We start from the raw sequence: 27,172 nt of genomic DNA, 5'->3' as shown, positions 1-27,172 counted from the left end.
CCATTATTGCATAGAGGGCTTGGCCTAACCTAAATTTACCTGCAAAATGGCCATGGTGTGGAACTAGAGACCCCTGGATGTGTTCACAATTAACCTCAATACTTGAAATCTCGAGGAGATTCAAGTATTGAACAGATACTCTATGCTATCTGTTGGCAAAAACAAGTAGTCAAAAATAAAACAACAAAAATATGTAAGTTACAGCAAGGGAAACAAAGGAATGAAAATCAGAAGGAGAACCAAGAGGAGGCTAGCCATAATTGGGACCCCTTAGAACATTTGCCTCCTCTCCAGTTTATCCCGAAGTAATCCTCCAACCTCACCTGAAAATCATACCTTCCCAAACTGTAATCCCTGTTCCTTCCCCAGCTTGCCCCCCTCCAATTTATAACCCCTCTTACCCTCTGCCATTCCCTAACACTGGTCTAGCCTCCTCTCCTTCACCATCCACAATCCCTGCACCCCCTCACAGCTGGGAGCTAGGTCTGGCACCTAACAATGCTCATGTCAGGCAATAAAAAACCCAGAAAGACCTTACAGTAACACCAGGTCAAAAACCAAACTCTTTCCCCTAAGGGAGGTCCCAATGGGTGGGGCAGTTGGAGGAATAGGGTTTGTCAATACACCTTTAACAGCGTCAGAAGTCAGAAGTTTTAAGAAAGAGCTGGGGAATCTAGTTGAAAACCCAGTGAGAATTGCCAACCAGATTGACCAGTTTTTGGGCCCAAATATTTATACATGGGGAGAACTAAACTCCATCTTAAATATACTATTCAATCCAGGACAAGGTTCGGCTAGTTAGGACAGCAGGGATGCGCATCTGGGAAAGAGAGAAAACGAAGGGCCCCCCGGTGACCAGAAGTTGCCAAAGCTGACCCAGGGTGGGACCCAAACAGAGGAGAAGGGAGGAGAAATATGGAAGATTATAGAAACCTAATGATAAGAGATATTAAAGAATCAGTTCCCCGGAGTAGCAACACTAAATTAGCCTTTGACAGGGTGTGCTGGTTGGAGTAAATTAGGAAGAACCTCCAAAAGGAGTCCCCTAAACCAAACCTCCTTCACCCTTCCACCCCCAGCCCTGGGTTCGGGAAGGAAAATACCTTGGAGGAAAGTGGAAAAAACCGGTTTATTGACAAAAATACACTCCCCAACACCGAATAGTGGGAAAAGACGGGTTACTGTGATGATGAGGAGGTGCTGACACGTCTCTCTCTGGCCCGGGACTTCTCCAAACTTCTCAGGTCAGGTCAGGTCCGGAGCGGTTAAAACCTTGGGGGGGGGGGGGGGGGGGGGGGGGGGAGGGGGGGGGGGGGAAAGGAGGGAAAAAGAAACCAAACAGAAGCGCGGGGGGGAAGAAAAACGGCGGCAGGGGCAGCCGGAGAGCAAAGCGAAGCAAAGCGAAGCGAAGAATGCAAAAGCGCCGAGCTAGCAAAAGCAAGAGCCGAAACAGCCAAGAAAGAAAAAGAAGGAAGGAACTGTAGGCTCCTGCCCAAGAGGGCGGGATTCAGCTGCGAGACATAACAACATATCCAAGATATGGGATGGATATATGGGATAGGAGGCAGCTCAACCCAGAACACAGGGCCCAGAGAAAGATGAAACCCCAGCAGTCTGGCTGAGCAGGCTCAGACGGAATTTTCCAGCAATATTCTAATTTACATCCAGATAGCCCAGAGGACAGATATATTAAAATTACAGTTTGTCACAAAATCCTGGCCATATATCAGAGAAAACTTGAAAAGATGGAGGACTGGCAAGACTGAGAAATAAATGAATTATAGGGAAGCCCTAAAAGTATACCTTAGGAGGAGAAGAAAAAAAAAACAAAGGCAAAAACCAGGATTATGGTAGCCGTGGCCAGGGAAAGTGTAAAGGATCTTGGAAGGATACTAAGGGTGAAGGAAACACAAAATCTTTACCAGGAAAGGTAAGAGAAAGGAACCCACCACCTTGGGGTACTCTTCAGAGACCAGGAGAAACACAAGCCTGTTATTATTGTAGAGGAATAGGACACTTTATGAAACATTGCAAAAAAATGTCATTTGATGAAACTGTCATGAGGGAACAAGAGGCATTAGAAAAATTTTTGAGGGAGGAGGTCAAGGAGGATTAGGGATGTCATGGGCTCTATGCATTAGGGGACCCCATGAAACATCAAGAAGGCCCATAGTAAATTTTGAAGTAGATCCCCAACATGAAGAGGGTTGAATTTTTAGTAGATACGGTGCAGATAAATCATGTATTAACCGACTTCCAGTTGGAATTGCGAATTAGAAGAAAGACATGTGAAGTCCTAGGAGCAGAAGGGGAGCCTTTCAAGGCTTCAGTTATAGAAAATGTAGAAATTAAAGAAAATTCCAAAAGATGTGTCACTAATTCAATATATCTACCCAAAGTAGACATTAACCTGCTGGGAAGGGACCTGCAAGTTCAGTTGGGAGTAAGGATTCTTCCTAGAAAGGAAGAATGGTGGTACAAATGATGAAGCTGACTGGTTGGAGACTTGGGGGAAGTCAGGCCAAGAAGTCTGGGCTGAAGAGGGAAAATATGAATATTTAGATATCCCACCTATAGAAATAAAATGCAAGAAAATACGCCTCCTATAAGGGTCAGGCAATATCCTATCTCTCTGGAAGGGAAAAAAGGACTAACCCCAATTATAACCCATCTACTCACAGAAGGAATATTAGAACCTTGTATGTCCCCCACAACACTCCTATTCTGGCTGTAAAAAAGGCAGTGCAAAAACCTAAGAGAAGTGAACAAAAAGACAATTACCAGGCACCCGGTGGTACAAAAACCCCTACCCACTCCTGAGCAGGATCCCTAGAGAACATTCCTGGTTTACTGTAATAGATCTAAGGGATGCTTTTTGGGCCTGTCCTTTGGCAGAGGGGGGCCGAGATTGGTTTGCTTTTGAGTGGGAGTGCCCTGAAAGTAAGAGAGGGCAGCAACTAAGATGGACTCGTCTTCCTCAGGAGTTCACTGAAAGCCCAAACCTCTTCGGGCAAGCCCTAGAAGAGTTACTGAGACAGTTTATCCCTAAAACGGTGTGCAAATCCTGCAGTATGTAGATGACCTCCTAATGTCGGGGAAAGAGCGGGATGAAGTGAAGGGAACCAGTATTAATCTCCTGAATTTTCTGGGGGAAAAGGCCTCAAAGTGTCAAAGAACAGACTGCAGTTTGTAGAATCGTGGGTCACCTGCTTCAGACACCTCATTGGGGAAGGGTGTAGAAATTAAGACCTGGGAGAATCTTGGGTATGCTCTCAGTCCCAGCTCCAACCACAAAGAAAGATACAAGAAAATTATTAAGAATATTTGGTTATGCAAGCTGTGGATAAAAAAATATTCCCAAAGTGTTAAATTTCTATATGAGAAATTAGTCCAACCTGAACCTCTGAAATGGACAGATAGGGATGAAGAACAATTGAAAGACCTAAAGACAAAATTGTCTTCAGCCCCTGTCCGGAGTCTCCCAGACCTTAAGAAAAAGTTAAACCTATTCATTAACCTCCGGAGGGGGAATAGCTTATGGGTATTAACTCAAGAATGGGGAGGACACAAAAAGCCTGTCGCATATCTTTTTCAAACTTCTGGATCCAGTTGCAAGAGGGTGGCCGACTTGCCTCCAGGCTGTAGCAGCCCACAGCTGTTGTGGAGGAAGCACAAAAGCTGATACTGCAAGAAAAAAATCATTGCACACACACCCCATGATCTCAGGACAGTGTTGAGCCAAAAAGCTCAACAATGGCTGACTGACTCTAGATTTTAAAATATGAAGTGATTTTAACCGCACCAGTGATTTAGAGCTAACTACATCAAAAAGTCTAAATCCTGCCCAGTCCCTCTCAGGGGAACCCACACCAAACTTAGAGCACAATTGCATAGAAATCATAGATTTACAAACAAAAGCAAGGGAGGATCTTGAAGATATACCTCTACCATATGGGAAGGTGCTATTTATTGATAAATCATCTAGACTGACTGAAGAAAAAAGGATATCAGGCTATGCAATAGTCAAAGGTAGAAAAAGAGACAATTTAAAAGTTACAGAAAAAGAAAAACTACCCCCAAACTGGTCTGCCCAGTGTTGTGAAGTCTATGCCCTCAAAAGAGGATTAGATTTATTAGAACAAGACCGAGGTGCAATCTACACAAACTCGCGATATGCATTTGGAATAGTACACACATTTGGAAAGATCTGGGAAGAAAGAGGCTACCTAAATTCAAAAGGGAAAGATCTGATACATAAAGAATTAATTAAATTAGTATTAGAATCTCTTATGAAGCCCCAAGAAATAGCAATTGTACATGTCAAGGGATATGAAAAAAGAGACACATTTGAAGGAAGGGGCAACCAAGTAGCTGATCAAGCAGCCAAACTAGCAGCTCAAAACCTGGGAGAACCAATAAAAATTCTTACCTTGAATGATATACCAGCTGACAAAATTAGTAAACCAATGTATGATAAAAATGAATTACAAGAAATAAAGAAGTTAGGTTTACACCAAAGGAAGCAAGGGGAATGGCTGACCCCAGATGGAAAGAAATTCCTAAATAAGGCAATAGCTCGAAAAATGCTGGCAGAAATTCACAACTTAACTCACTGGGCACCCAAGGGTTGTATGATCATTTCCTGAGAGAACACCTATGTGTTGGAGTCTATAACCTGGCTAGAGCAGTTACTGAAGGATGCCTAATTTGTCAAAAAGTAAATCAAAAAGTAATGAGAAAGCCCACACCAGGGGGAAGACAAATAGCATAAGACCCCTTTCAAAATATACAAACAAACTTCACAGAAATGCCTCCAGTACAGGGACATAAGCATCTTTTGGTTATAGTTGATCACTTAACGCATTGCGTGGAAGCCTTCCCTACAAAAAGGGAAACAGCACAAGTGGTAATAAAGATACTACTAGAACACATCATCCCCCGATATAGACTGATAAATAACATCGTTTCAGACAGAGGCCCCCACTTTGTAGCACAAGTCCTGCATGATGTTGTTTAAGCCTTAAGAATGAAATGGCAGTTACATACACCCTGGCATCCTCAAAGCTCAAGAAGAGTTGAAAGAATGAATAAACCTTCAAAAATGTATTAACTAAATTAATAACAAAAAACTGGAATGAATTGGCTAAAATGTCTGCCCCCTAGCACTCTTGAAAATCTAAGTTCGACCAAGGTCGGACATAGGGGCTTCACCATACACAACTATCCCGAATAAAAAGACCATTGCCACTTCCAGTGACTCTGATACCCCAGCAAAGACTCCCTCCAAATGGACCACCATTAGAGACCCAGACACACTTAAATAACCTTCAAGAGACAACCAAAGCCCAATTAGAGGGAAAAAAAAAAAAAACAAAAACCCGTTGTTCAAAATCTTTCCAAGTTGTTATCAAAAGCTTGTCATTTAAAATGTTCTCTGTAAGTTGTTCTAAGTTATCATGAAGTGTTAAGCTGTTTTTAAAAAAGTTGTGATAATATCATTACAGATCTCTCATAGGCACACCACAGAAGGGCTAATCAAAAACTGAAAAAGAAGTGGGAATACACTGAAAGGAACTCCATAAGGCCAGCTAATACCTTCCCCAACCCAAGAGGCAAGACCAAGTGAGATCGAGACAATGGTTCATACTGGACTCTTGGGAGGACTAAACATAGTCCTATTGAGCAAACACATCGAAAGAGCATGCTCTAAGAGCTATTGTCCCACTTCCCCAACCAAGAGGCAAGACCAGGTGAGATCGAGACAATGGTTCATACTGGACTCTTGGGAGGACTAATCATAGTCCTATTAATAAAGATACACACCATCCCATCTATGACATGGAGAATCTGCAGTCCCTTATAAGAGTTCACACTCATGTGAATCCCACGTGTTTTGATATAAAGCAGTATTAGATTGCATGAAATGCTGCAACATTTAAGCAGCACCTAACTGGAAAGTGCCCTATAAGAGAATAGTTTTACTTTAATTAGAACCTCAAACTGAATAACTAAATAAAAGATATTCCCATGAATCAAAAACTGCCAATTGATGCGGGCAAAGGCCCAATCAAAGAAATAGAGGGGGGACTGAAATGAATAAAATGTAAGAAATTCCCATTTTTGACACAGTCTGTTCATTGTTAAGAAAGTTATGCTGTTTAAAATGTTATGCCAGTTGTAACCTGTCTGTTAAGAAAGTTATGCTGTTTGTACCAAATTTGTACCCTCAAAACCTTATTCCAAGTTGTATACCCCCTCTAAAACCCCGGGTTCCCTTCCCCTTCCGTCGGGCTAGACTGTCGCCATTCCCCACCAGCTCCTCGAACTGCTGGCCCCGCCTAATAGGAAAATCCAAGGACTTCCATGGTGCACCGCTCCAAAACCAAAGTGCAGTTGCCGGCAAACGGACCCAAAAGCCGCGACCCAGCACAAAATCCAGATAAAAGGGAAACCTACAACACCGAGAAGACCCTCAGCTACCTAGAGACCGAATTCTGCTTCTGCTGCCTCGCCATGACCACAAAGAGATTGGGAAGAAGTGACGCCCCTAGACCACACGGCCCAGTTGAGTTCCTGGGGATTCCCGCGAGGCCGGAACTCCCGACTCTGCTGCGGCGAGAGCAGCAGATTCGCCTGACACCTGATCCTCAGCGGCGGCCGGAACGAGAACGGCGACAGGAGCGGGAACAACGACAGGAGCGGTGACCCCTCGAGTTCCCCCTTGAAAGAGCTGACTAATAAAGGCTTTACAAAGGAGCAGGTCTCCTGGCCCATTTATAACAGAAAGCTGTGCTGTCTTCCCCCAAATCCTGCCTAAAAAGGAACATTTCAACTCTTGTTGATAATTAAACAACTTAACCAGGATGTTGCACTGAGTGTAGGCCACCCAACATGGCACGGGGTTTGCATTCTGGATGGAAATTGTGATGACACAGAACAGCACTAAGTGTCCCACGGATCCTCTGCCACAACATTTTACCTCCAGGATTATACAAATAAGATACTTGTATAAGATATAGGATTAGTATATAAGATATAATCACTGTCTTACCAAGGCATGTTGTAACAACCTACAGGGGACCAAGAAGTAGGTTGTTTTTTTATTGCCTGTACTCCAGTGAACCAAAGGCAGGGAAAGGTGAGCCTTGAGTAAAGTCATCAAAATGCACAAGTAAGTTTTGTAATTTGTCTCGATTAAATTCTAAATAAATCAGGCTTGTTTGTAATTAATTCTGTTGGTTACAAACAGGCACTGTTGTCATTGCTTTGGGATAAAATAGAGTTGCCTGGTAGTATTTAAGTTAAATTTACTGAGATAATTCTGGTTATTACCCAGGGATTACACAAGGGCCGTTTCTGAGAGTCTGATTCTGCCCCAGGCGTGGGCTGTGATGAGTAAAGGCATCAGGGCAGTGAGGAGCTGAGGAGTTGTTCAAGAGTCAAAGTCTGATACTGAAGAGTGAATCATGCCTAAAATGCCCTGAATTGTCAGGAATCAGGAGCACATTCACCTACTGACAGAAACACTGGGAAATGTTAACGAGGGACAAACAATTGGAAGCAATTCCACATTGCTTTGCTCCCCTAACACTGTATTGAAAACAAGAATATGCCGCTCCTCAATGTACCAATTAAAAAATTTCTGTTTCCTGGCTGTTGTAGTTTACTCCTGCTGAGCAAAGGCTGAGCCAGCCCAAGGTTAGTGGGAGGTTCTGCAAGTGAAGGCAATTAAAGTTTCCACAGTGGCATCACACTCATCCCCTTGGCTGTTGCTTTCTACAAGCCTGGAGTAAAAAGCACAAATAAAAAAATAAAACAACTTGGACAATCTCAGTTTTGGAGAGACTATTTGTGTAGTGTAGGAGAATGAAAACCAAGGGCAAGAGGATAACCCTTTTTTCTTCCTATATAAAAGGGGTGAAAAGTTACAATTTTTAGGTTATAGTCAGAACTGTTCCATAAACCCAGGGAGAAGTGAGTTTCTGTGGCTCAGAAAAGTCTTATTTGCGAATATCCTCACTTATTGCACATACCAGGTGGCTGGTTTTAGAAGAAGCTATTTAATTCAAATGAATATGTAAAAAAATTATATGTCCTGAAAAGGTGTAAATTCAAGAAAAAGTCCAACTACTTTCACTATTTCTCTCTGCTAAATGTTCCTTTAAAATGAAGTCTATGAAACCCTGACACATTAAAAGAAAGAATAAATAAAATATATTTCCTATCTTTCTTGCATCTTTTCATCATTAATTCTTGCCCTTGTACACCACCTCAGCTTTGTGTTAGGAATGTTTTAGTGCAGAAATATTTTTTTCTTAATTTCTGAGATTGCATCTACATTTGAGATTATTTAGTTAAAAGGAAAACCTACAACTAAGTGGAAGTTAAATGTCACTTAAATCAAGTTATCTTTAAGTCCATTAGAGATTCCCTTGAACCATTTATTTAATACATAAAATTTATTCAGTGCAGTTTACATTTAATTTCTGATCAAAAGCTTTGTATTATATTTTTTTATGTCACTGTGATAATCGGATTCCTGAATTCATAGTAAAATTCTTTGCAATACACAACTAGATTTAAAAATTGATTTTGTACTTGTCATGCTGACTTATCTGACCAGTCTTTCTTTCTGAACACCAGAAAAATCAATGCATTTCCCATTTGGGTTCCTATGGTACATTATTTTCACTATTTTCTATGATTATGCAGGTAATATATTAATTTAAGAGAATGAAGGGTGATAAAATAGGAGTGGCTAAAATGATGCCTTGATTTTTCTCCACACAAAAGAAGCCCCAAACCACCTCCTCGTGAAATTTAACCCTGAGCAGATCCTTCTCTATGAGCTCATCTCTCTCTGTGTATTAGCCTCCAGCAGCCTCTGTCTCTGCTATTTGATTTTTCATAGTTGCTGGGATTTGTTAAGCAAAATCATTCATGGGATAAACTGAATACTCTCTGATTTGATAATTTGGCATGACTTGATCTTGTTTAATGCCTTGTCTACTTAGATTTGTCAGGCTGGAAAAATAGGAAAAAAGCCTGAGACAGCTCAAGAATTGACAAGTGAACCAATCTGTGCCCTCTTTGCATGTGCATCTACTTCCTGCACTTAATGGGATTTTTAAAAAAAATTTTTTTAAACTTTCCTCTGTCAAACAAGTGCACAATTATGCCTCTGTACTCAGAAGTGTGGTTTGATGGGGGGTTGGTTGTTTGTTTTTTGTTTTCCCCAGTGGGTAATAGACAACAGAAATTCACTGCTTTGTAGCAAATAAATTACCCTTCTGGTACTAGCATTTTATTGTACAAATATAGTCACATATCACGGAGAATAAAAGCAGACAATAACTGACAGGCTGTTATTTGATCCAGAACCAATAATAAACCCTAAGGAAATCACCAAAACAGTCACATAAACTCACTCAACTGGAACTTCTCTTTACTCACTTATTCAAACGTTTACCCCAGCTTTCACCAAATGATTGGCCCAAAGGAAAGCTCTGGAGAAAGAAAACTTTCTTTACAAGCAAGAGAACTGATCTTAGCATGGCATAAACTATGGGTGGGGTTTTGGGATTTAGAGAGGAATTTTTAAAAAGAAATGGGATGATTTACTTGGGAAATTGTATAATTCTACTTCCACATAGTTTTTAAAAAATCAGCTCAAATAGGCCAAATAATGCTGTTAAATGTCTGGCTAATTCATTATGAAGAAATTTCTTATTTCTATTACTAAATCTTCAGATTTGTCAGAGTTAACTCCATATCTCCAGGATAACATCACAACATGGACTGTGACTGCTTTCACCTCAGAGAGGTGCAAGGCTGGAATCACTAAATCTGCTCTATGAAATGCAGCTGAACTGCTTGGCTCCCAGAACTCTATCAATTCACACCGGTAGTATTTACAGCAGAATTTGATTAAGTTAATTTTGTAATTAAAGCTGGTGCAGAAGGCCAGTGCAGATCCTGCCTCCTGCACGAGGGATCAACTCTCTCCAGTGCTGATTTGGATGGTGTTGGATATTCACAATTGTGCACTGCCAACTCCATCAGCCTCTGGGGCCGGGACTGAATGAGGGGGGAAGTGGAACTTCAAAAGTCGAGGGTAAATCATTCAGAAATTGTAGTAAGGAGCCAGCTGACCTGCCCAGAAAAGTAGGTTTGGAATATTCCAGCTCAGTCCTAGGAATTCCTGGTGCAGTATTTTGCCCTGACAGGACACAGCAGCTCCATTATCACCCTGTGCACTCCCATGAACATCATACCTTCACTCAGTCCTTGGGACCTGCAGCTAATTCTAATCAGGAAATTGTTTTATTTGTGCTGCACTTAGGAGCTTTTATGTGAGAACAATAAATTAGAGGGCTGGCGTGGCCTCAGGCATGGATTTGAAACAAGTTTATGGGAACATAAAAGGAAGAAAGGAAAACCTACTCTTAATGATTATTTACAACACCATTGGGAAGCTCCATTCCAGGGATTTCTGTTTGAAATGTACCTATCATGTTCTGCACAATTATCTCCTGGCTTTTCATCAGGTAAGGGGCTGAGAGTAAGAGCTCTGTAACAACTTACTCAGCTCTATTTGATAATTAGGCCAGACAGATTTGAAAATCTCCTGCTCACTTGTCCAGTTTAAGAGGGAAAATGTCTAATAGGGGCTCAGGCCTGAAACTTTTAGTTGCTTTATATAAACTAACACCCAATAACTTTACTTGGGTGTTAGTTTATATAAAGTGGAGACAAAGAGCATCGAAACTGTAAAAGATGTGTTAACCCTGGCTCACCATCTGATTTGGCCAAGACCTGTCAAAGAGACCAACATGCCTGAAATTTAAGGGAGAAAACTGAATTAACTTTAGTAATAAACAGGATGATTTAGGGAAAGTCTTGAGTAACTCACTTGGTTATATTCCATATATAAAACTAGATAGGAAACACCATAAAATTTGCTTATAATCAATAGAAATTAAATTCAGAATACTTCAATTTTCAAACAGTTCTTTTTTAAGAAACATTGTGCTATAATCTTTCAGGTCTTGGAAAATATAGGAGTGACCCCTTTTAAATCAATCATCATTCTGTTTCAGTAGCAACTATTTGTTATATTTCTTGAATGAACGCCTAAGATTTATGGGAGTTATTAAAATTTCAAAGTTAACCCAGTTATTCAAATCAAAAGTGATCAAATTATTCATCCTAAAATAGAAACTTTAAAAATTTAATATTTTGAGTCCATGATGAGATTGCAAATGCACTGCACTGCAGACTTCAATGGCACGTAAGTTTTAAATAAAGTAGATATAAAACAACTGAATATTAAATTCAATGCTAATTAAAACCATAAACAGGTTATGTGTGGTGTGGTAGGAGATGAAGCACTTCTGGGAAATAAGGCCTTTAACAAGCTTGGAGTACCAAGCTACAGATGAGCTCATCAAGTTCATCATTAATTCATTTCTAAGAACATGGCTCTGCTCATGTAAGACCTGACAAAACAGCATGAGCATGAATTTTGCAAACCTGAGTAACACAGCAGGCAAAACTCAGCCACAGCTGAGTGCCTCGGTCTGCTACAGAATAATCCATCCCTCCCCACTGAGGTCCAGCTCTTCCTTCAGCAATGTGGGGTTAAAGGCACATTAAAATATTCCAGAGTGGAAAAAAAAATTAATAAGCAGTGAATCTGAGGTGGGAAACTCTAAAAAGAGCTGTTAAAACAAAAGCTGGTGGTAAAGGCAGTTGAAGAAAGGATAAAATTCCCCTCGTAGTGAATAAGGAATGTTCCTTTCCATGCCAAGACTCCTTCGCTTTTCAGCATGAGGGATCCCCACTTCCATCAGCAGGGAAAATCCAGTTAAATTCTGTGCTGAAAGCAGGAGTGGGAGATACCATGCAAAGCATTTTCTCTATTTCTTCACATTATGGGGTCAGCAATTCACTGGGAAGAGAGAGATTTGTGAAATCAGTATTTTAAACACATTTTTCATCTATGAATCTTGCTTCCTCATTTCAAATTTCACACAGGATCTCTGGGAGAAGGAATTCCAGGAAGCCTGTAAAAGCTGCAGGGATGCCTAGGGACTTTACAGAGGTAGCAGAGTTATCCATCATTTGGGTGGGGAGTGAATTCCAATTGCTCTGCAGGGACAGAATTGCTGAAGGGAAAATACTGCACAAAATACTTCAAGTAGAAGTTCACCCTTTGCCTTCTTCCCAAAAATCAGGGAAAAGGCTCTTGTAAATTCCAGTGTAAATGATGTGAAGGATGGTATGGTATGAAAAGACATGCTGGCACCTTCCCAGCTGTTCCTGTGCTCCAAGTCCTTATTGCCACACATGCAGCTTCTTGGGCTCCCCAGGAAAGGATGGAAAAATCAATGGATGTTGTAAAAGCAGCTCAATGAATGTGTGTCAAGATTTCCTGGTTTTCCTTGAGTCAGAACATTTTATGTATAATTTATAGATATGATCAATGGCACTTGAACAAACGAGAGCTATCCCAGCAGCTGAAATCAAGGGAGACCAGGCAGAGTTAAACCAGCAAAACATCCTCACTTTGGTTTTGTCCAAACAAACCTGAACCACACTACAGAACTGAGCAATGGAACATTAACAACTTTGAAAAAATATCTTTCAGCAAACTTATACTCGGAAAGTATCCCTTTCCTGACAACTGAAGCTCATCACCCTCATCAGTGCAGGATGAACAGGCCTCAACAGTTTCACTCCAGCCAGGCTCACACCTCAACACACCTGAAGAGCCATGTAAGCCACAGAAGTTAAATTCAACAATGATTTTTAGGCCTTAATATTCCAAAGGAAAAAACCCATCCATATCTGTCTTTCCCAGCTGGCAAACATTAAGGGATGACTGTAAGTTAGAACATCTCAAAGTTTCAGTCATCTGTGCCAGGACAGATTTAAGACTTCCCAGTATGGTGACCTTGTCCCAGGTGTCCTTGAGCTTTCTACCTCAGCTGGGAATAAACAAATTTCTGATGTAACAGGAGGAGGGAGGACATCTGACTCTGCCTTTTGTGATCTAAGGCCCCATCCCACCTTCACCCAACCTCTGCCTTCACCACTGAATCACAAAGGAGAAGCACGGAGTAATTTGGGTCAGAAGAGCTCCCAGGAGGTGTCTGTTCCCACACCCACCCACAGCAGGGCCAGCTTTAATGTTGGATCAGGTTGTCCAGTGCCTTGTCCAGTCAGAAGTTTGGAATGTCCTCCCAGCACATCCAAGGACATTTAGAAGCTCACTGAAACACCAAAAATGGAACTTTGTTTGCCTCTGCTCTGTGTTGGGACAGTGATGTGGTGAATAAAATTAATTATTGCTGATGTTCCATGTTGTTGGGAGTTGTTCTTCGGATTGGAAGGAGAATATATATATATATATATATAAAAATTAATCTATCTATATATATACACACACCCCACCACCTGGGTGTACTCTTACAAGCTTTGGTGTAGGCACACTGTTTAATAAATCAGAAACACTGATCCCACTAAGACTTCCAGCCTTTACCTACAAATCACTACAAGGATGATGAACCTTGAGCTCATTAACAAAAGAAAAAATTCTAATTAACATAGATAAAACCAACACAAGAAAATTTTACTTTGCAGAACTAAGACGTGTCATGGCAGGAAATGTCAGCAAAGTGAGCCACAGAATGTAATGTATTTACTGAAATTAATGGAAGGCTAATTCCTGAGAACACCATGAGCCAGCATTCCATCGGGCTCCAGGAGTCTGTTCCTGTGTGAGATGAAATATTGAAGCATCAGGATAAAGAACATCCCATAGTGAAGGGGACACATAACTCACCTGTTCATCTCTTCAAGGCAGTCGGTTGCAAAGTAGAAGCTCTTTATTTTGGGGTGACATGCTTTGAAGGCACTATAAAAAGAGCACAAAGAATAAAAAACACCTTTTCTTTCAAACAATTTGCCTACAAATACACCAGACTGCCCTGCTCTACAATTCTTCAGCATGTTACAGGTTTCATAGGCATTTATCATCTTCAGTCTGAATTTTGCTGCCTAAATTTAGAGATGGGTTCCCCCTGATCTGATTTCATCTACATTTGTGAGCCTCATACTTTGCAAAAATTTCAAAAGCCCCTGAATGACTTAAAAATATAAATCATTTGGATAACCACTGATGTCATATATCTAAAAAATTCTTGGGTGAATTTGAAAGATGTATTGAGTATATTCAAGTACATCTTAGTTGTATTCCAAAGATCAACTAAAGGAATAAATGTTTGATTCCCCCCACCTCTCCTCATGTATTTAGATGACTGTTTTATGTTCTACAAAAAGAAATGCAGAGGGCTGCCAAGTTGAGCTAGAAATCACTGGAATAACAGATAATAATCAGATGGCATGGGTGATTATAATTCACATAAAATGCTTTTTAATAATGCTTTTATGTGGTTTAATCCCTGGTCTCTCCCTTGGCTGAGCAGTTGAAAACTGCTAAGAACAATAATCAACAGTTTTTACTAATTTTTTGTGTGGGTATAATGAAAAGGAGTGTTGCTATCAAGGAAACCAGAAGGTCTCAGCATTAAAGACTATTAATTTAATTAGCTGGCAAACGTTCAAAAAATACCACACTATCATTCATAACATTTATGTTAAAATACTGACATTTATATGGTGATTCCCAGATGTAAGAATTAGATTAGGAATCATTACATGTGGAATTATGAAGAACCTGTGATGCAACATTTCCACTATTAATAGCTTAAATGCAAATTAATGTTTTATTAATTACTATGACTTATTGCAGTTTTCAAAGACAAGTTGAAAGCTGAAGAAGCTTCACCTGGGCACAGTGATTTTTTAATATATATAATTAATACAAATGCATCCAGCAACAGCTTTCCTAACACAAGTCCTACAGCAGAGTTGTATTTCTGTGCAGTTTCCTTTTTCATGAGATTAGGGATATAAAGGCTAAGGTTATCTTTGCACAGAGGGTTATCATTAAATATTAAATTCCATAAAAGGAGATTGTAGAGGTACTAAAGTGTTGTTTTGGCATCTGGACAGTGATAATTTCCACTGCAGAGCCTCACTGCCATGGCTACTGGTACTTTGCAAATAAAAGCAGTGAGTGACTGTGAAATCCCATACAGGGATCCTGGTGCCCACTACATGGCATAGACTTGTTAATTATCTCTCTTTTGATCATTATATAAATGCAGTTTTAAGTACGCTCTGATCAAATTTATGCTTTCTTTTAACTGATTGGTATGATACAATTTTAGTGTCAAGAATTCTTATCATTCTTAGTCTCCTGCTTTTAATGTGGAACTTTTTAATCCCCATATGCCAGCTGAGTACCAGCAACTCCAACTGCTTCTATGGAAATGGCTGTGGGTAAGAAAGGTGAAATAGCTTTGTGTGTCATTAGACATGTGAATTAGAGCACTACATGGCACATCTTTAATTACACAGAGATTAGCAAACACTGTACGTTCAACAGAAATTCCTTACAGTGCTGCATTTTTGATGCTCAAAATAGAAAATCATGACTAAACAAACACTCCTGCACAGTTCTACTGTTGGTCTGAACTCTGCAACATCTGCACCTTCTCCTGCTCCACTTGCCCAACCATCTCCCATTGGGATTGGCTTGGATTGAGGAGGATAAGGTGGTGGGTCTAAAGATCCTAATCCTCTTGGCTAATCCTGAAAGAATATCACATGATGGAGTTTCTGCTTGTAAATAGGATTATTTTCCTAGACAGGAAATTTAAATACATACAGGCATTCAAATGCCAGCATTGGGGTTTCAAGTCAATGTTAATGTGTGGAAGTGTGATGAACAGAGTTTGATTTGGCTCCACTGTGCTCCTGTAATGTGATAAAATCTATGATTAGTGGATCATTTTCTAGTGGAAGGTGTCTCTGCCAACGTAGGAGCTGGAATGGGATGATCTTTAAGGTCGTCTCCAGCCCAAACAAGGCTGTGATCCTGTGATTATTAGAATATTTTACATTTTCACAGGAACCCTGCCTCAGTTAAGGCACAGAGAGGTGAAATCAGGAGTATGCAAAAGGTCAGGCACTGTCTGCAGGGCTCCTGGCTCAGCTGTTACAGAACTTGTGAATGTGTCATAAAATGCAGAAAGAGCAAGAATTTTGTCAGGGTAAATCAGTTAAATGCTGCCAGTCTGGCTGCTTTTGCAAAGGAGTTCCCACATGCCAGGTCCCTGCAAACAGCTCTAATTGGTTATTATATGAATGTTTCTTAAGATCTTTCTGTCTGATACTGTGATAATTTCCTCAGATAGTGAACATTAAAGCTGCAATAATGTATTGTACTGTCACTAAGATTATTATTAGGGAAGTGTTTAGATACTTTGCTAGCATTAGGAACTGGAGTCTCCAGGGGAACAACTTGAGATGTATAGATGTGAATAATTTAGAAGAATTATATCTATATATTTACGTTTGGTTTGGTTTGGTTTGGAGGGCCCCAGACTGGCTGCAATAATCAAGATGTGGCATAGTGAGTGCCAGTTTTAAAGAATAATCCCTTCATCCATTGGCTGCACTCCAGTTAACACAGCCCAGAAAGTTTCTTCCCTGCGGGGGCCCACTGGTGGCTGGAGGGGGCTTTGCTGTCTGCAAAGACTGTCAAGTTCTTTTCAGGAGTCATAAAATTATGAAACTGTAGTAACATTTAAGCTGTACCTTCATGTCTGCCTGTACTACAGTGACATTCGTATAGAGCTCTGACAGCACACTTACAATATGAAGTGCCAAAACTGTGGCATATCTTTGATAAATTTAAGACCCAAATTCGCATTAACTAGGCTATGAAAATTTTCACTAGGTGGAAATTGTTGAAGGTTCAGGCAAGGCACCAGTTGATAAGGACTAATTATACCTGTGGTTCAATGAATCTTTATACTTGGGGATCAGCGTCATCATGGGGCATTACAATTATTCAGTATTTGAAAATAACATGATATTTGTGTCATGCCACAGCATACAAACTCAAATAACTATAATTTCTCATATTCTATGATCACTTTTAATCAGGGGGATGCAGGTGTTGCCTAGAAGCAGCAGAAAGTTTCTCAATGGCAATGCAAAAAACCTCCTTTCACAGGGACAGGGTCATTGCACATCCAGCTATAGCCCGGAGAGCCTGAACCAGCCTGAGATAATGCCATGGTTCCTGTAATAATCAGGGTACATTCATTAAATGCATTACTGAGGCAAATCATCAAACCACACCGAATGATGCATTCAATTATCTATATTCTTGTGAAAGTTTTCTTAAGGCTATTCCATCATTGTGAGCCATGGACATCAGGAACAGCCAGGTTGGGGAGCAGAACTCCCTATCCCATAGAACAGTGGGAGAGAGAAATCCATTAATTATCCCAGTAAGCCTTCAAATCCTTTAGTTTCAAAAGGGTTTGAACATTTCACATCAATACCTCTGAAAATAACCCTCTGAGATCTGAGGGGAAATCCAAACTGAGTGCCAAAATGTTCTTAGTTCTGCACTGGGGATAGCTGAAGGAAAACCAACACTGATTTTCACTTTTCAGTGGAACCAGGCAATGGAATGATGCTCACTCCTGGCCTTGTGGGACAACCCAGGAGAGGACAGGTGAGTGTTTTCCAGGTGTTCTCACAGGGGCTGTGGGTTGGAGCTGGCTGGACACAGCCAGGGCCCCCATTCCCACATGCTGGATATACTGAATTTCACTGCACACTTCCAGGTAAAACAGTGGCTAAGGTAAGGTGCAGTTCTTGTGATGGGGGAAATATATAAATGGTAGTCCATGAAGGAAGAAATCAAATGGAAATTCAGCTCAGGAAAAAAGGGAATATACTATGAACATCTTCATTATACTTTTACCTCTGGACCTGCCTCTTTTTGAAAGGATTCAAAGCCTGAAGGTTCTCAGCTTTCAGTCGTGTGCAAAGTTTTAGTTAATCAGACTTTTTCCTGTGCATAAACCCTACAGAAATCCTTCTCTAATCTGAGTTTTGAGGGATTGTGTTCTCATGCTTTGAGGAAAGCTCTGGAAGCTATTTCTAGCTGTGCACAATGACCTTCTGTTTGATCTTGGTTAATTCACTGAAATCTGTTAAGTGCTTTATATTCTAACAAAAGGGTATTATTTTCCTGTATTTTTTTCAATAACATTATTAATATCTACTCATTGCTCTGAGGTATTTATAGTCCTCAGTTCATGTTTAATTTCTATAGTGATACCCTCAGCTGAAAAGAGAAATAGAAGTGTAAATTGCACTGTGTTGTACCTCTCTGACACAGTAATAATATCCCCAGACAAGAACAGGCAACTGAAGAGGTTTGATTTTCTGATGAGCAGTCTCTATTGTAATTGATATCTTCAATATTTCCATTGTATTGTGGTCATAGTTGTAGGACTTGTTTCCTCAGACCAAAACTGCGCTCAGTCATTGGAAAGGCACGGGAAAAATCCAGGATGCTTAATTAAAAGGAGGAAAACATACAAAGACAAATGCAAATAATTCAGGAGATCCCAGCAAAGTGCTACTCTCAAAGCATTGGAATTGTTCTGTTAAACCTGTTGATTGCAATCCCAACACTGTTTGGAAGCAGTTTCCAATGAGTGTCTGTTATTAAATATTCCTTAATTGTGGAAAGTTTATAATGTGCTTTTTAGTGGAGCAGAATGTAGAAGTAGCAATATGCACACAAGCAATAATACAGAGTTCATTTTGCATATGGAACCTAAATATTTTAGCAGCTGAGAACAACACAATATTGGGTATGAAAAGCTTCCTCCATAAAAGAGAAAATTAATATTATATTCACCATCTCCTGCTATAATATTTGTTATGCTATTTCCTGTGGGAAAATACAGCCCTAATGAACCTGAGAAAGTTTTATCTCTTTACTGAAGTATTTATAGCTTTTTGATTTACTTATTTAACTGAAGCTGTAACTGGACTATCTGGCAAGATGGCTAAAGAGTGATTCAATTAATTTTAATCCAGTAAATGGAATTTACATGACATTGCATCTTTTATAATAAAGAGAAATACTAAAGCCTAAGTGGATCTATGATGTTATATTTATGGATTTCAAGGGGTTTTTTCTCAGTAACTTCCTTCTCTGGACTTTGCAAGTGTTCAGTACTATGTATAGCAAACTTCCAAGAGCAATCCTTTATAAACATAATTGACACATTACTTACTGTTTTCGTCTGCATTCAATTGCTCTGTCTATCCTGAACTCGGGTAAACTAATGAATCCTTCTGCTTTTTCATCCTATTGAATGAGAAAAAAAAAAAAAAAAAAAAAAGATGTTGAAAAGGAACACAGAATTAAAGGAGAGAAATGAGCAGCAGCTGTTTGGGTTTTATACAAAGAACAACTACCCAGTGTCCTGCGTTGACTATGATGCCTCTGTATCCCCAGTCGTCTGTTCTGTGTGTGCTGTAGGTTGTGTTGTGTACCTTAAAGAGTGGTTCTGAGGGTGAGCAGGGAAAGAAGACATGTGCAGTTTGTTTTTGAAAAGTGTTCACTCCTCCACATTCCTTTTTTTCTTCCTCAGGACGGTGTGTTCGTCGGATACTCGGAAGAGGTTTTTTTTTCTTTTTAGTTAGTTTAGCTAGCTGAGGCAAAGAAGCTTCCTGGACTGTTTTTCTCTCTTTTTCTTGGGACTGTTTAAGTCTGCTCTGGACTGAAAACTCAGAGAAGTCTCTGGGATCCGGAATCCGTGGCCCACCGGGGCCTGGACCTCGGCATTTTCCAGCACCAGAAAGACTGAAACTAACATCTGGCGAGAACCTCCTCAGTTTGCCATCCCTCTTTGGAGCAGCGAGAGGTTTTGTTGTTTAATTTTCCCATCCCTCATGCCCGTGGGCATTTTGTTTGTTAAATAAATAGTTTTTTCCACTTTTCTCTGAGGAAATTCTTTTTTCCCCGGACCGGCTGGGGGTGGGGCCATTTGGGTTTGCTCTCCAGAGGAACCCCACTCAGAGGTTTCCTCCCAAATTTGACCTAAACCAGGACACCCAGTCAAAGGAAATACAGAATGTATTTTGCACGTACTGTTTTTATTATGAAATGGTTCAATTTATCACACAATGTAAATAACCTCTATGAGGTAACTGAACGGATAATTTCTCAAAGGAGGCACAGCCATCTCAATCCCCTTTTGCCGAAGATCACAGAACACCTTTCTGCCCCAAACACAGCATCTAAACAGTGGAGAGCTCTCAGATTCTTCATTATAAATCTCCATTTTACAGCTGTTTGGTGGATGTCTCTCTAAAGTCACAGTTGTCACACCATGTGCCCTGCTGACGGCCCCTGAGGAGCTTCCTTGGTGAGGTCACCTCTGATTAAATGGGGAGGTAATAACGAGGAAATGTATCCTGTCACTTTTTGCTTCTTTTGAAGCAATTCAGCAGGAAAAGCAGGGAGACATATTAACACCAGGCAGGTTTTTGAAAGGTAATAGCAAGGGCACAGTGAATTATGGCTTGGTTTGAGCCACAGCCTGAGGGACACAGCCAGTGCCGCCCACCTGGCATGGGAAATGTCAAACACCACAAAACCTCTTGATCATCCACAGCCTGAAACAGCCTCTTGGGCTACAAAACCCATAAAAACTGAGAGGAATTACACTGCTAAACTCGTCCTCTGGAAGAAAATGGGAGAGGTGGAGTGAAAGATCAGCAACCGAAGTAGGCTGCAGAGTGCAGCTCAAGCCCTAGGGCTGCTGCACACAAATGGAAGAGTAGCACTGAACCATTTTGGGCTTCTCCCCTCTGTTATTTTCCCTACATTTATGCAGATTGCACCAGCATAGGCCCATTTGTTTTCAGGAAAATTTCGCCAAGAACAGCATTTTACACATGAGAAACTGCAAACTCCAGACTAATTCAGCAAAAAGCAAGAGGAACATCTATATAAAAATAACTTCTAGATAAAGAGATTTACAAATTCAGATTTTCACATCTGCTTCACAGAATGCTTAACTAACACAAATGGTTACACTTTACAGCCCCTCAACTGAAACTGGGGAGAGTTGAGTGTGAACACTGTGTTAGTGCAAATAAATCTGTGGAAAAGGATTAACTACAGATATATTAATTTCTTAAAGACTGCCATGAACATCTGCTATTTTATTAAGCTTGAACATGGACTTGGAGACTTGAAAGAGACTTTAAATTGAAATATTTCCAGCCAGAGTATCCCAGACCTGGCAATTAAAGTGGCAGTTCCTCCGAGTACGCAGTAAAAATAGACTTTAAAAGAACTATAAAGCTTAAGGTTTCATATTTACTTTGTCCAAGTATGGTGTGTACTTACACTCTGGTTTGTGTACCAGTACAAGGAGGAATCCTTCAGAATGAACCAGTACTTTTTCCACTTCTGGGTGAAGTAACCTTTGACATCCTTTTTCTTCCAGAGCCAACCTTCGCAGTCGCCGTGCCCCAGGTCCTTGCAGGAAATGCGCCTCCTGCTCACGCTGGAGAGGGAACTCCCTGGGAACACCACGGGGTGAGAGGGGGGGAAACTGTTCCATACTTAATTCAAAACCCTCCAAGCCAAATCCTCTCTAGACTTGGAATGAACCATTTCCAAATTCAACAGTGCCCTGCAATTTTGGTTTCCCCGTGAACACAAAATAAAAAGGGCCTGGTTTATGCAATGCTTTATTTATTCTCTAGAGGGCTGATTCCTCTAAGGGCTGAACTTTTTTTTTTGGATTAAGATGGACAGAATCATTCCAAAGTAAAAATACATTTATTTAACCTCAGTCAGGAACTCAGAGTATGACACAATCTATACACAGATGCAAACACTACTTTTTTCTGTATATCTTCTCTTTAGCAGCAGAAGCCATGTCAAATTATGGGAATTTTTAAAGTCAGTTTTTATAAACAATAAAAAAGAAAGATTGTTCACTTCCATAACAGTGCACATGTTTACATGATTTTTATCCTGAAGCGAACAACAATATTTTTACTTTACAGAATCCTGTTAGAGGCACAGCACCAGGAATAGGGTTGTTTTTCTTTTTCTTAGTGTTATTTCAATAAATCCCAATTGAAATGCTTAGATTGCCTCTTAAATATTAATAAACCCATGTTTTTTAATAAATATGGTATAATTTATTTTCCTGAAAAAAAACTCTGTAGGAAATCTCCTTAACACATCAGACTTTTTTTTTTTTTTCTGTGAAAAATCAAGTTTATGATGCTACAAGAATTACATTTGTCCTACAGCTGTGAAACATGGAAGAAATTTAGAGAATATAAAATACCATCCTTTGCTCTGCAGTGTTTCAAAAGCAAGTTCTCATCTATTTGCTCATAGATGCTCCTTGTCTTCTTCCTAAGGAAGAGGGAATTTTACCACCCACCCAAGCAATATTCTACCTATAAAACATTTATTTTGGTATTTAAATTTAGTATTTTCCTTTGTGGCTTACTATTGAATTTAGAAATATTTGAATCAAGTTGAAATTTTGATACAGATCACTTATTATCAGAGAAGGAGCCTCATTTTCTAGTTTCAAAATGTTAACTGAAAGAAGTTACCTTTTGACCATTTTCTGCTTTTTACCCTGAGGCAAGCGTAATGGAATGACTGTAAGGAAATAAATAAATAAATAATGAACACCAGTGCAAGTAACAGCAGTAAGATGTAAGAGCTTTTATTCACTCTCCTCTCCAGGGTTATCACAGCAACAGTGATCACAGGATCTCCCTTCTGTCATTTTTCTCTTACTACTTTCCTCAACACCATAAAGAAAACAACACTCTGCTAAATCTGCAAATTAAAATTACTTTAAAAAATATTAATTACAATTGCAATGAAACCATCAAGGATTCTTTGCATGAATAGCTGTGCAGTAGTTTGAAAACTAAAGGTATAAACTCCCATGAATGAGCTGATAGACAGGTATTTGAAGTTTGTTGCATCAACAAAATAATTATAAAAATATGCATTCAAAAATAAATATTCACCACAAATGCAAAATCCTGTGCTCAATGATGTGCCAAAAATCACACTCTTCCCACCACAGAAACAAGTTTTTTGGGTTGGTGGTTGACAGAATAAGTCTCAGGAGAAAAAAAAATTCCTTTTTTCTTTTGTCCAGCATTAGAAAACTGCTACAGATTCTGAAAAAAAACTCCAACTTAAAAGCATCTCTATTTAAACCCAAAACCAGGGATAGCACTCAAAAACTGGTAAGGATTTGCCTCCAATGTACAAATGCTTAAGAACCCTAGAAAATAATCAGGTGAAAACAAGACTCCAGCTCCAGAGAGACAAAGGTTTATTTTAATTAAAGGCAGCAGAGGGAGGAGTGGGTTTGGACATCCACAGCCCTGTTTGCAACCCTGGTGGGATTTAGCCCTCCAGAAGTGGAAGGTTTTCCGGGGACTGCAGGGATCAGCAGCTCCTGACTTCTGAGGGAGCTGGCTCAGAGGGCACCAGCTCTTTGTGCTCTCCTGACCTCAGCCTGTCCTCCCAGCCAGCCTCAGGACAGGAATGTTCCACAAAACATGGTAATACTGGCAGGGAAAGCTCAGTGAGTGAGTGTGCAGCATGTCACTAACCCAGCACATCTCCTCTGTTAACTTCATCTCTGCAAATGTGTCGCTTCGTTCAGGAGAAGACAAAGATTAATGCTGCTGTGCTGGAGGAAACATGGCAAAATACAGAAAATGAAACAGCAAAACTCTGAGAGAAAGTAGCAAATGTGCACAGTGGCTCTGGGGGTTTTGTTGATGTATTGCAAATCACAGCAGCAATACTGATCTGTCCTGTTGTGTCAGCTGAAGTTCTGTGGTGGCTAGGGCTGAAACAATCTGCTCAATGTTCTTTCCACAGAAATGTGTTAGGGCAAAGCAGGTGTGTTCCTGAAAAACACATTACCAAATTTTCCCACAATTTAGGCTAGAGAAATGCAATGATGGAATAAAACCCCATAATGAAATGTGGTTAAATTTAAAGGACTGCAAGACAAATGAAATGTCTGGAGGAGATACTCACCAGAAACTTGTATACATAATTTAATATAAAAGTTTTAAAAATAATGAAAAAAACAGCACAACAAAGCAAGGGAGAGCTGAAAATATCTTTCTGACATTAAAAATATCTTTCTTCTAGAAAGCTTAGTTAATTATTCTTCCTGTTTTATTTATGCACACATAGAATGTATTCAAAACAGGGAAACTAGAAAGTTAAAGGTTTGCAATACCTTGGGGATCAGTAGATAATTAGCACTGCTAACCTAAAGATTCAAGCTCCACATTCTGAGAGATAAAAGAATCATTATAATATAATTAACTTGGTGGCAAACACTGTGAGGAAACAGAACTCACAACTCCAAATGACTCAGAGTTGCTACGGGAGAGAGACAGATGATGTAAACTTGCTGGGGCTATCAACATTTCAATTCTTACCTTGAAACCACAACACAGGGCCAGAGTCAGAGAGTACACACCCTGCCACCCCCACCCAAACCCAGTACAGTGGAAATGAAAAAAAAAATGCTAGAATTGAATGGATGCTACATGGAGGTAAATTAAGGAGATCTCAGTGTAATCAGGGAGTAGGAGAAGTGCTGTCACAGAAACACTCAATGAAAAGCAGAACTGGTTGCTTGTACTTCCACTGGTTTTAACCTCAGGAGTTTTTAGGGAAAGCTATTTAGAACTGAGTCATCACAGCCACAGAAAAGTTTGGGTTGGGAGGGACCTTAAAGCTCATCCCATTCCACCCTCTGCCATGGGCAGGGACACCTTCCATAGACCAGGTTGGTCCAAGCCCTGTCCAACCTAATCAGTGTAAAAAGTGCTAAGTCAGAATGAAGAACTGACATTCTTCAAATGAATGTTGTTTCTCCTTTGTATGAAATAATTGTAAAATGCTAAGTAATCAAACATTTTTTCAGCTATTTTTCATTGAAAACGGAGTACCTTGAAGTTGGTACCACAAAAATATTTGAAAATCTTAATTCCCAATCTCCCTATCATAGTATTGGTACTATTTAAATATTCTGAGTTTTAAAGTTTTTCTTTACCTTCAGGGTAAGCCTCCCTCCAAAAGTGCCTTCCAGCCCAACGTGGTGTGCAATTCTCCTCCCCAAACCATCACATACTGTAGAACACACACTGGGGTTCCTAAACTTAACTGAATTCCTAAGTTCCTAAACTTAACTAAAAGTATTCCAGACCTACTGACCTGCTGTGGTTGCAGCAGCAAATTTCCACAACATGGAAATTATTCCTAGATTTTTGTTTTCAGCTCTTTCATAACATATGAAAATGTCAAGGTTTGGGATATCTTAAATATCTTTTAAAAATATGGCAATGAATTGAACAGTTGAGGAGTTTTTTCTCATTTAAAGCACATTTATAAATCATTACCTTCCTCATGGATGTATTTCCTGGATGGTCAATGGCAGAACTTGCATAACTTGCATATCTAGGACAGACAGAAGAAAGATGTCAAATAACCACAGGAAAAAAATTCAAACTCATTACATGGTGCTTACAGACACTCTGTGGATTTCTAAATATAACTGCAGCATCCTGCAGCACAAAGTTCTGTAAGATTTTGCTACAGGATGACACAGATACCAAGAATTGACACTTTAAAATGCAAAAATACTATCTCTGATATATGTGAGTTCTGTAAAGACTGGAGAACAAAGCAGGGCAGCAGCATCAGAGGCCTTTCCTCATCCAGTGCAAACAGTATTGGCCATGATAGAATTAGAACACTGAATCAGGGTCATATTCTAAAACACACAATTCCCCTTCATGCTCTCAAAAGTCAGGAAAAGGAGAATCCTTAACACTGTGGATGTTTTTGTATATGTCATGTAAATAGAAATAGAATGCAGAAACAAGAAAGCGATCCAGGGGAAAAATTAAAAAGGAATAAAAGGATTGTGGACATTTTTAATATATTGCCAAATTCTGTTGGTCATAATAACAATTGTTTTAAGTCAGTGAGGCAGGAAGTGGCATTTTCTCATTTGAAGATTTCCATTGTTAGGAGAAATCAAATTTACCAGCAGAAACAACTTTTACATTGTGGGTTAGAAACATCTATAGTCCTGAGGCAAAGGAAATTTCCAGCCTGCAGTGAAGGGATGGAATACATAATATTGAAATTAAATTCGTGAAAGTTAATAGGCAAGACTCTGATGTTCTGAACTGTCTGTAGGTGACATTGATTGAAGGAAAGAATTAAAACCTAACAAGTTCAGCTTCAGACATTTGAGGAGGGGATGGAGAGATGCCCCAAATGCTGCTGATTGTGCCATTAATGCCCTATTTCTGCCTGTCCCTGACAATGCCATCAATGCTGTTCCATCCTTCTGGGCACTTCCCCGATTTTGGGGTTGTTCCTTTTAATCCCATATGGAAAGCATCACTTTTGATGCTTCCAGTCTCTCTCAGCCAATATACAACCTCAGTTATACATCTGTGGTGGTATCAAAAAAATCCTTAGTCAAGTTTTATTTGCCTCTGTGCAACGACAATAATGGGCCTCCTCACAGTAATCACAGACTCTCAGCAGCAAAAATGCTGTAAAGTGAGGTAAGCAGTCTGGAATTGGTGATAGGAGCAGCTTGCTCCAGGCTTTTAAAACCTTGACCAGGAAGTCAGGTCAGGATTAGGTGTTCTAGCATGCAACAAGGGTCGTTTTTTCACTTGGGAACAGTTTTCAACAGTCTGCAGGAGGTTTGTTTGTTAAAAAATTTTGTTTCTCAAATACCTCTCCCCAAATCTAATTATTCCCGAAGTAGTCAGATGTGCAGACCACAGAAGAAGGAAATACTGATCTTTTCTCCTCCCTGAACTAGTAAATATTCTGTATGAAAGTGGCAGAAACAATTTAGACACAGAGAACCCCCAGTATCTTGCATGTTCTGGTTGAAATGCTCTGTATCATATTTGGTTGAGTTATTACTCAGCTTTATTTTAAGGAAATCTGTTGTTACAGCAAAAGGGTCAAAAAGGAAAAGAAGGGGGAAGATGTGCAGTGATACAAGTTAAAAGCACATGGACTAATATTTCTCAAATCAATTAAAACTGTTGATCTACTAAATACATGTTAATGTATAATTGTGCTTTTGAAACAAAC

General features: G+C 39.8%; 1 protein-coding gene across 1 annotated transcript in view; it reads right to left on the bottom strand.

Annotated features, from left to right (window-relative positions):
- The window catches only part of LOC136373455 (connector enhancer of kinase suppressor of ras 2-like), a 329,371-nt gene that overhangs the window by 11,411 nt on the left and 290,788 nt on the right, over nt 1-27,172 (bottom strand). Inside the window, 5 exon segments of the mRNA XM_066338352.1 lie at nt 13,847-13,918; nt 19,242-19,315; nt 21,368-21,543; nt 22,603-22,651; nt 25,444-25,492. Coding sequence (XP_066194449.1) covers nt 13,847-13,918; nt 19,242-19,315; nt 21,368-21,543; nt 22,603-22,651; nt 25,444-25,492 — 420 coding nt within the window.

Source organism: Sylvia atricapilla, chromosome W, assembly GCF_009819655.1.
Source record: "Sylvia atricapilla isolate bSylAtr1 chromosome W, bSylAtr1.pri, whole genome shotgun sequence".
Taxonomy (NCBI): domain Eukaryota; kingdom Metazoa; phylum Chordata; class Aves; order Passeriformes; family Sylviidae; genus Sylvia; species Sylvia atricapilla.
Note: the sequence above shows the minus strand (reverse complement) of the source record. Positions and strands in the feature narration are given on the sequence as shown.